The sequence below is a fragment of the Eschscholzia californica genome, unplaced genomic scaffold (assembly GCF_041429995.1).
Source record: "Eschscholzia californica isolate CP2 unplaced genomic scaffold, dmEscCali1.0.p SCAF_2, whole genome shotgun sequence".
Taxonomy (NCBI): Eukaryota; Viridiplantae; Streptophyta; class Magnoliopsida; order Ranunculales; family Papaveraceae; genus Eschscholzia; species Eschscholzia californica.
This window is the reverse complement of record NW_028238309.1, coordinates 27,883,482-27,894,693: the sequence shown is the minus strand read 5'-3', so window position 1 is coordinate 27,894,693 and position 11,212 is coordinate 27,883,482. Positions and strand designations below refer to the sequence as shown.

The 11,212-nt window shown below is 37.3% G+C and overlaps 1 protein-coding gene across 1 annotated transcript; it reads left to right on the top strand.

The window, feature by feature from the left end:
• The first annotated feature begins 10,132 nt into the window (after positions 1-10,132).
• Positions 10,133-11,160, top strand: LOC147557221 (uncharacterized). Its single transcript, XM_086663752.1, has one exon. The coding sequence runs from the start codon at positions 10,235-10,237 to the stop codon at positions 10,973-10,975; it is 741 nt and encodes a 246-aa protein (XP_086519878.1). The 5' UTR covers positions 10,133-10,234; the 3' UTR covers positions 10,976-11,160.
• The last annotated feature ends 52 nt before the right edge of the window (positions 11,161-11,212 follow it).

The window sequence follows — 11,212 nt, the reverse complement described above, 5'->3', positions numbered from 1 at the left end:
GAAGAAGATCACAACTCAAGAAATGAAGAACTCTCTAGACGAAGAAAGTAAAAAAGAAAATATGAGCAGATCCAGAGGCTTAAATAGACTCAGCTTGAGGGTAGAGGCTAACACGCACCAGACCAGTAGGAAAAAGACGCGCGGTATTAATCAGTCGGTGCAAAGAAACCCTAACGTCCCCTCGACTACTGACCAAGGTCGTCAACAGTTCACCCTACTCGAAAAACGGCAGAGCAATTAAAGAGCTCTGAAAAGAGTGTTCATCCCCCACTCATAAAGGACCAAGCGTCCACCATAGTTGTTGTACACAACAATCCAGAAGATCAACGCTGAAAGGGCATGACCAGAGGATCAAATCTATGACGTCACAAAATCACGCATGGAAAAGATTAATTACTGCAGCAGAAGACGAGACGTGTCTTGTGATGCACCCGAAAAGGTTACACACCCAAGCGGAGGTATCAAGTAGTAATCCGACAAAAGCCGGAGTCGATCCAAGGATAGGAAGGTGATTCGGATAACGAAGGAGTCTCGTTCGCCGGCCTAGGTATCACTAGCTAACTTAGACTAAAAAGGAAAGAAACAAGATAAAAGTGGGAGGTTTTTGATGAATAAGCAATAAAGAAGAAAACAATCAAAACTACACTAAACAATCAAAGTAAAATGGGCGAGAGAGATTCGAGAGAAGTGTCGGAGGAACAAGAGTCGGGAGACGGTAACACTCGATTCGGGCAACAAATAAGCGAGAGAGGTGTCGAAGTCCGGGAATCCATAATGATAAACCTACGACTACGTATGATCCAATCTAATGTGTCGAAGTATAATCGATGTTCGACTCCTAAAGTAGATGTTTCTAAGTACTACGTATATCCGGAGATCATACTTAGTCAAACAAACGCCTAATTCGGTTAATCCCGAGTCATCGAAAGTGTCGTCTAGTCGCCTAACTATGTGAAGTGCATGACAAGACACATGAAATTATAAGTTAGACTACGATCGATATCGAATACTTCGTTTCGTTTATTAACTATGTGAAGTGCTTGACAAGACACATGAAAATACGATCGAAACGATAATCGAAATAAATGAACATCAATTTATAATCAAAACATCAAATCACATTAAACATAATCACAAATTCATCACATTTCATCTCATATAATCGACATACTTGATTTAGCTAACATGGTGAATAAGTAATAAATGAAAAGAAGGTAATGAGAAATCCCCCTTTTTCGATGTGGTTCGAGGCTAGGTTCGTCGAGAAAATTGAGTCTCTAAGTGTAGTCGATCTCCCCGTAGCAATTTTCTGGATTTCCCTTTAATAGTGAACTTTGGGTGTCCCCGAGCAAAAATCAGATCTCCCCTTAGCAACCAGACTCATCTTCTTCATTTAAAACCCACCACCATTAAAGCTTCACCAAGCTTTCTCTCTCTAATCACTTTTAATCAAAAACCAAATCAAACAACATGGGTAGCTAGCCAAGAGGATGGGGAGTAAAAGCCCTAAGTTTTCCGGCCAAAATAATGGCCGGAAACCTTAGAAAAATCCGGCCAAAGATGGTGAAAATCCGGCCAAAAACAAGATCCGGCCAAAAATGCTTCAAAACCAACCTCAAAACCACTCGATTTTCTTCACCAAGTTCCGGCCAAGCTTCCCAAGCTTCCGGCTAAGCTTTCCGAGCTGCTAGCATGAAGTTTCATGCACATCCCTTGCCAGAGCTGCTGCTGTCCCGGCCTTCTTCTTGTTGCTCCGGTCGGTTCTAGCTTTGGCCGGCAAGCTACCTTGCCGACTAAGCTAGAACCGACACCCCTTCTCTTTCCCTCTCTTTCAAGCTTCTTCTCTCTAACTTTCTTGATTAAGAACAAAGAAAAACTTCAAACCCTAGGCTCTCTCTCCCTCACTAACTTGTTGGGTGTTGTAGAAGATGATGACCAAGACCCCTTTAGACTTCTTTTTCTCACTTGTGTATACACAACCCTAGACTTAGTCAAACTTGACTAAGTCTTAGGCCATTTTCACTTGGACCAAAAAGGTGCCCATAGAATCTCTATTATTCTCTTCCTCTTTGGGCTCTTGGGTTGGGCTTCTTTCTAAAGCAAGGGAGTGCCTTCATAGAATCCTTGTTTCAAGACCGAACCTCGGCTTCTTTCCTTCACAACTTCTCCGTCCGAACTCCGAATCGACTTCCGTTTTCACCGTCGGACTCGTCATTGACTTAACTTGTTGTTTGACTTCTGATATTGACCAAAATGACCAAAATACCCCTGTTGCTCTTTTCTTCCCTTTTGCCGCATAAGATGAAAATGTGATAATTCGCTCTCTTTATTCCGAATTACACGCCAAACCCCAAATAAACTACCTAGCAATAAAAACACATAAATAATTAGAAATACAACTCGAAAAGAACTAACTAATCAAAGTTAAATGACCTAAATGTGGCTTTTTCACGCCACATCATCTTGGGAGAACAAACCACATGTCAAGACAAAACATAGCTAGGATGGCTCTGGCAAAAATAGCGCTTCATGAGACAGGATCTCCACTTAGCAGATACCAATCAGCACTGGAATATCAACAAAGAGACCGAGCTCTATAAAACAGCCCAGGTCCAGGTAAGACCCAAAGAGTTTCTCGATACAGTTCTGTTACAGGTAATACTCTCGACTTCAGGCCTTCAAATAAAGTAAAAACACACGAGTTACTTCTACTCCTTAGTCTCTTTACTTTCAACTAAGGAGTGGCAGGACTCATGATGATGCATAAAATGTCCAGACGTTGACTAACGTCTGAAGAGTCAAGACAAGACCTAAAGTCTCTTGGAACGACTCGGCTTAAGGCAGCAGGACAGCTAAACACCTAATGGTCCACCGTACGTTCCCCTAACTGGGAGGTCGGTCGGAAGAAATCAGCTCTGCACTAAACGCCCTTGGAATGGATAGATCAGCCCTGGGATCTTAAAAGGAATAAGGGGGGTCTCCACGGGTTCGGCCCATATCTTACGCCCAGAACTAGGAAGATATCAACGCTGCGCGACCGAATGACTTAATCCCGGACTTTCTAGAAAGATCTTTGTCGGCCTCACATCTTGAAGTGTTTAAGCCCGATTGGACTTCACGTATCTAGAAGAGGAAACTTCTCCTTTAAAGTCTATCACTCCGGCAAGATATATACAAAGTATCCTTGAACTTAGGAACTTTCACTTATCAAAGATCCAGGATAGACTCGAAGAGAAACCCTAGATACGCAAAAAAGGTAACTTCCCTTACGGTTTGCTGGAGAGATCCCCTCCTTTTAGCGCCAAATGCTGATGTCGAAAATTGGCTCCTGGTTAAATCAGCATGAAAAAGGGAGTTGATGCATGACAACCTCCGTTATGATAGAATATTCTGTTTGGAGAGGTGAGATTCCTCTGTTCAGCTCTACTCCGCTCCTTTACTCCGCATCTCTGCTCCCTGCTTCTTACTCCAGCTCCTTGCTCCTATTCGTCTGTTCCTTGCTCCTGTTCGTCAGTTCCTTGCTCCTGTTTGTCCGTTCCCGAGGGGGGAAAACCTGCAAAGGGTTCGAAAACCGCTCCGACGTTCAAGACAGTCAGGTTGCTCTTTGCAGTAAAAGAATGAATATTGATTGATCCTTTTGGGGGGCGAGTTATGAGAACTCTAAGTTTTAGGTGATCTTTTTGGGTGAAGAGATCGTGTCCTGAGGAGGACGATGTGGGGGGCCTTTTATAGGCGATGTTAGGCCGACTATGATCAGTGGCGGTGGTGAGGCGGTTGCCGTCAAACCAATATAGAAGTTACCTCTTTTGTGTATCTAAGGTTTCTCTTCGAGTCTATCCCGGATCTCGGATAAGTGAAAGTTCCTAAGTTCAAGGATACTTCGTTGATATCTTGCCGGAGTGATAGACTCTAACGGAGAAGTTTCCACCTTTAGATACGTGGAGTCCAACCGGGCTTAAACACTTCAAGATGTGTAACCGACTGAGATCTTTCTGGAAAGTCCGGAATTAAGTCATTAGGTCGCGCAGCGCTGATATCTTCCCAGTTCTGGGCGTAAGATATGGGCCGAACCTGTGGAGACCCGCCTTATTCCTTTAGAGATCCCAGGGCTGGTCTATCCATGCGAAGGGTGTTTTATGCAGAGCTTGTTCCTTCTGGCCGACCTCCCTGTTAGGGGAATGTGTGGTGGACCATTAGGGGTTTTAGCTGTCCTGCTGCTTTCAGCCGAGCTGTTCCGAGAGACTTCTAGTCTGATCTTTAACTCTTCAGACGTTAGTCAACGTCTGAAAAGAACATATGTACATCTCTCAGGATATGATACCTTTATTATATCGATCAAACACCCACAATACATTATATCTGATTCGATAGGTAGCTGGTCCTTTGAACTTGCATCACTTGCAGTAACTGCAACACCACTGTTCTGTGTCTTATAACATACTCCTTTTGAACAGTTTTGAAATGAAAGCCACTAATTGTGCAACCAGTGTATCTTTTAGTTGAATAAAAGGGCATTTAGCAAGTCCATCATGGCCATTTGCTATGGGTAGATTTGCCTCTAAATCATCTTTTATATAATCTTTAAACCAAGCTGCAAATTCTTTTTTATGCTTCTTTTGGAGTTCACGTTTACGCAATTTTGGATATGTCACTTTAAGAAAATAGTTGCATTCACTGTAAGAAAAGCGATGTTAGTGTTAAATAACTACAATAATTGCAACATTGAAAGCAAATTTCCCATGTTTAGTTCAAACCAACTCACTTTAATGTTGTAGAGTTATTATCATCATTGAACAACTCAAATTCATGTGCTCGATCTTTTCTTCTTGGCTAAGAATAAACCGTTCGACACTTCCAATATGACAGTCATCTACGTACCTAGATGGTCTGGTTAGTCGTGTCTCAACATCCTCTAAATACCTTTTTACAAATGTCAAACACTCTTCAATGATGTATGCTTACACACATACTTCTTTGGTGTACATAAGTATCTACAAATTATAACATGATTTTGTTTTTATAACTTAGCTATTAACATTATTTAATTTATAAAAAGAATAAATCATTTAATTGCTCAAAACAATACATTTCCATCAGATAAATACAATGGCAGTTAACAGGGTCATCTAATTTTACCTCAGCTGCCAAATGGATCGGTAGGCGCGTCATAATGTCAAAAAATGTAGGCGGAAATATCCTCTATAGTTTGCAATAATGAAACTAATGCGCTCATCCAATCTTGTTAAATCTTCTGGTCTACCTAGTTTTGTGCATAACTCACGAAAGAAAACACTTAACTCTATAATGACTGAGGAAACTTTATCTCGTAAGATATTCCAAATAGCTATTGGTAAAAATGATGCATAATTACATGACAGCCATGACTTTTTAAACCAAATATCTTGCCTAACGCTTCTAGCACTTTCAAACTTTTCAATACCTCGCAAAATGTTTTGTTTTTCAATTTTAGTCATTGAATAACAAGCAAGGGGTATATACCCTTTTTTCTCATCCTCAAGCCATTTTGCATGAAGCTCGGGTTAAATGCTCAGTTGTTCCAAGTCATGTCTCACTTTCAAATTATCTTGATACCGTTTCTTTTGGCCCAATATAGTACCTAAAATGGTATCACATATATTCTTCTCTATGTGCATGACATTTAGATTGTGCCTAAGAAGAATAAATGAAAAATACTATAACTCATACAATAGAGGTCACTTCTTCCAATTATCTAGAAACCTAGATACTACTCGAGCTTTTTGTTTCTTGTAGGTCCATTACCTTCCTCATCTGCATTATCAGAACGAATTTTTCTACAAGTATGTGGAATTCCTTTTAGTAGCTCTATTATTTCTATACCTGTCAAAGAAACTAGAGCTTCTTTCGTGCCGGCATTTCAATTAAAATCGTTCTTTTGTCGCCGAAAGTTATGATCCATAGGCAAAAATCGACAATGTCCCATATAACATATTTTACCCCCATTTTTTAGATATGTACTGCATGTATCTTTAGCACATGTTATGCATCGTAAGTACCCTTTTGTACTCCAACTGGAAAGCATTGTTAAGTCTAGATAGTCACTAATTGTTCAGACCACTGCTACACGCATTTTGAACATTTCTTCCTCGATGCGTCATACGCATTGTTATGACAATTGGGATTTAATGTGATCAATAACGAGTAATCCAAGAAAAGTAATATGACATTAAGAACAATCAAGAACAGAACACAAGAGATTTACGTGGTTCGGTTGGTGAGACCTACTCCACGATGACAACATGATAAGCAGACAAGTTACACAAGAGATTCGTGAGATTAGACTACTAATATCTCCTTGGGGTTTTAGTTTATATAGCCACTACAACCCTAATCCCACTGCCTCACCGACTCTCTCTCTCTAAATCCGAATTATACGTGGATACGCTAACACCAATGACCGACATAAGCCTAGCTCCGCATTCCAGCTCTGTCTCGGAGCCCTGCTTCGCATACCAGCCCTGGCTCAGTAATCAGCTCCGCTAACGGGTCCCAAATTCGACGGGTTTGCGGGTCATAAACTGGGTTCGATATCAACCCATATTCAAGACACTTTCAACACGTATCAACTCCATCTTCCCACAACTCTTTCAATTCATCGATGAGAGGTCTCATGAAAACATCAATATCATTTCCAGGACTCCTAGGACCAGGTTTTAACAAAGACAAAATCATATGAGGTTACTTCATAGACAACCATGATTGTAGATTATAGGGCATTAATATTACCGGTCACGTGTTATGTACTGAACTCATATTTCTGAACGGATTGAAGTTGTCTGTTGTTAATGCTAGTCTAATGTTCCTAGGATCAGCAGCGAAACTCGGATATGCTTGATCAAAGATTTTCTATGCCTCCCTATCTGTCGGATGTCTTAGTACCCAATCTTTCTTGCGACCTTCTATGAAAATTTTATCGAAATTCTTTCTCTACTTCTTGATCTCTTAAATAAAAGAATGAACTTTTTTTCGTCGTCAAAATCATAAGCTTTTCTCTATATATATCAACTCTTTTCTCTATTTATGTTTTCTTTTTGAGGCCCTCCACTCCCAGGGCCAGTGCGGGCAGGGCGCCCGCACTGGGCCCCCCAGCCGTAAGGGCCCGTTTTCGATAATGTCCTGACAGTAGCCTATATATAAGTAAAGATCCACATTTATTACAATACATCTCATGGGAGAGATGGTTAGGTACCGTGAATTCCATCCCTTTGACAAAGGTTCGAAACTCCAAAGACCCATTTATTCATTTGGTTTTGTGATGTTCAAGGTAACATTGTTAATTGGATCTCTATTTCTACTCTGTTACACCTTTTGATAATTAGGTGCATTTCTTTCATTTTTTGAAATATTTTTTTGAAAATATAAATCTAAAACTACTAAAAAAAATCAAAATATTTAAATATATATATGAAAATCATGATAAAAATACTACATTCAAAAACTCACTTTTAAATTCTAAACTATACCTTCAAATTTTGTTTGTAATATTTTTTTGTTTTCCAAAAACCCTAATTCAAATTTTGCACGGGGCCCCGAAATTCTCAGGCACGGCCCTGTCTCCCAAAATAATTGTTGAACTCTCTTTCTCTTTTAGAACCTCTAGAAAACTTGAGATTTTTACTTCAATTGACCAGGTCCGTTCTTCTTAATCATTAAGAAGACCCGATCTAAAGGGAGAAGGCACTAGCCTTCTTCTACATGAAGAGTTTGTGGAGGATTAGTTCTAGTCTTCTTCCTCATGAAGTAGACCATATTCGGTCTAAATATTTTGAAATAATTCTTTTTTTTTATTATTTAGAAGAACAAGATATAGAAAAATAAAAATTGTATTTCTTTTACGTGTTTAATGGGGAAGATGAATAATGAAGATGATGAATATGAAGATAAATGACTAAAGGTAAACAGAGAAAACGTAAGGGGTAAACACAAAAATAATGAAAAAAAAATGAAGAAAGATAATTTCAGAAAGTTTAAGTGTTACTAATGGGTTTAATACATAGAAAAGTACAAAAAAAACAGTCTCAATATCTTCTCTAATTTAGAAGGTCACGCTAGAAGCTGGTCATACTTGAGCAAACGAATAAAAAATAAGTCATTCATAATATATAGTACGAGAGCCATGATCGAAGCGAACCAATGTACAGTCGTCTAAGACAGTTAAACCAATTATTGTATTGAGAAACCTTAGGCTTTTTTTTGAGTCGACCCCGATTTTGTTCTTTTTGTCATTCAAGTTCATAGTGGGAATCGTTTCAACAAAAAAAAAAAGTTCATAGTGGGAATGCGGATTTTTTTTATAATACAAGTGGTGTGGGTTTTAAGTTGAAATCATTTAGTTTATTAATAAACATTAAAATAAGAGAGATTAGTAGTGCACATTGATTAATATTTATATTCCCACATTATATCTTATAGAACCTACTTTTTGCATTATTGATTTTCTGATATGGAGAAAATATCAAAGTCAATGTTTTTTATAAAATATTAGTTTTAAGAGTTCTAAAACTAAATCAATTAACTAAAAAATCTGCGAGATTTTTGAGTTATTATAAAGTTCAGGTCTTGTTCTTTCGATGACATTTCGTTTTAATCTTGAAATGTATCTACATATGATGTAAATCAAGTAGTTCGGATGAATGTTTAATTTCGAGCCACTAGTTCGATCTCTTTAGACTACTGAGGTATTTCACTCGTCTATTAGAAAATTTATTCAACGTAGACAGCTAAAATTATTTTGTAATGTACTCAAATTTGGTCTTTGGTACAGGAAGAACACTATCTTCTATAAGCAGTGCATTAAAATGTGTGAATTTATATACTTGCTCTTCCTTCACTAAATTAGAGCGTTATTAGGATCATTTAATAAGTAACACTAACAATATAAGGACTTGAATAAAAATAACAATAAATTTAACATTTTATTTATTCATGTAGTTTTGCACGATAGAAACAACTCAACCCTAATATCGATCACTACTATCAACGTTACCATTAACATAACAAAAATTAGAAAATACATAAGTTTACTTTCAATATTGTCTTCGTAACAACTTACAAGTTTTTAATGATGTCTCAAGATTTTATGAATGGGGAACCACCATTAATGAAGAAGGAGGCAAACTACTTCAAGAAAAAATAGTCATCCGACTTAAACGAAGACATCGACTTAAACGAGAGCATCGACTTAAGAGAGGACGTCGACTTAAAAGACAACGTCAACTTAAACAAAAATTATTTAATGAAGATTATATATTTCAAGTAAAGACAAATTCTTCTTTTGTCTTTCTCTAGGATTGAACAACATTTTTTGGGTTTCAGGTTGTTTTCAGTTCCACGTCGTAAAGGATTTTCTGTGTAGAATGAAAAAGACAACAAATTTCGGCCGAAACAGATGAAATTTCGGTCATACTTCGTCTGATGTGGATGAAATTTGTTTACTTTTTCATTGACTCTGGTTGAAAATTTTCATTCATGAAATGTTTATGCTAAGTTGAAACTTGTATCACGTATATGTCTCCATGGAGACGAGTATTGTGATAATCAATTAGGGTTCAGAGTTCCCATCCCTTTTTGAGCGTGTAAAGTTGTAGGGGAAAGGACGATTTTTTTAACCTAATCAATTTTGAGATATTTTGATAAAAAAAAATAAATATATCTCTCCCTATACTAAAACACATTCTTTCCCTATCTAATGCACTACGGCTACCCTTCATGTACCAAAGGCGAAAAAGTGAGATACGCTTGTAGATAGGCAGAATTAGAGCTTAAATGCTGGAAGATTCGTGAAGGATCTTTTCTTATAATTCGTGTATGTAAACTTTACTTTCTTTGAAGTGGGCTTGAATTTTGAAAAATTCAAAAACACTTGCGACACTCGTGCACACCACAAAACCAGGTTCAAATGTTATTTAAAGAAAGAATATTCTCAAAAGATAACTATTCTACCAACTAACGTGTCTAACCTAAATACTACCTAATCAAACTCTAAATCCGTCTCCTAATTAATCTTTCAAATGATAAACGTGCATTTTGACTTCAACGAAGGTATTCTTGTAATAAAAAAGAAAATTCAAGGTTAATTTCATAACTTAGGAAATGGAGTATATAATAACCTTCTAATCATTTCTTCAACCAGATTGGTAGTAGTATCCATCAAACTTGAATAAACTTCCATTGAAGTTGTCATTTTTGACCTATCATGGATGCAGAAAAACTTATAAACATATTCGATTCTTACTGGTTTTATGATGAAATCTTCAAGAACCCATCATTAATTCCATCTTCTGAATCAAACCCAGATTTACAAATCTCAATTAAACCGTTAAAACTAGGGAATTTATCTCGGATTTCAACATCTCTTCTTCGATCTGTTAGTGATGATTTAACCTCACAAACAAGTTTTCAATCAGATTCTTTTTCACCAGATTCAGTTCTATCTAGACCAAAATTGCATACAATTTATTCAGCAAAAGAAGATCCAACAGAGGAGAATCAAAATCAGAAGGAAGAAAGAGTTAAATCAGATGAGATTAGAGATTCAAATAAAGTTAACAGGGAAAGAAGAATGAAGAAGATGAAAAGTAGCAGGAGTTTATCAGATCTTGAATTTGAAGAATTAAAAGGGTTTATGGATTTGGGTTTTGTGTTTTCTGAAGAAGATAAGAAATCAGATTTAGTTTCAATTATTCCTGGATTACAGAGATTGGGGAAGAAGAAAGAGGAAGAAGAAAAAGAAGAAGAAAGTAGCAGTAATAAAGAAAATGATGAATCTGGAATTCAAAGACCTTATTTATCAGAAGCTTGGGGTGTAATTGAGAAAAGAAAAGAAGAGATGAAGAAGCCATTAGTGAACTGGAAAGTTCCTTCTTTGAATAGTGAAATGGCCATGAAAGATCATCTCAGAAATTGGGCTCACTCTGTTGCTTCTACAGTTAGATGATGATGGAAAATTTCTTCTTTCAATTTTACTCTCTCTTTCTCTCTCTGTAAATTCCACTTTTTTCCTTTTCCTTGTGGATATTTTTGTTAATAAGAGATGTAAAAAAAACATTTGTACAATTTCAGTTTATTCATTTTCAAAGAAGATGTGCACAAACAATTCAATTTAGGTAGTGTTTTTTCTAACTCGATCTAAAATCTGCTTCAAAGGCTGAATTGGCGCGTATTAGAATTTGTT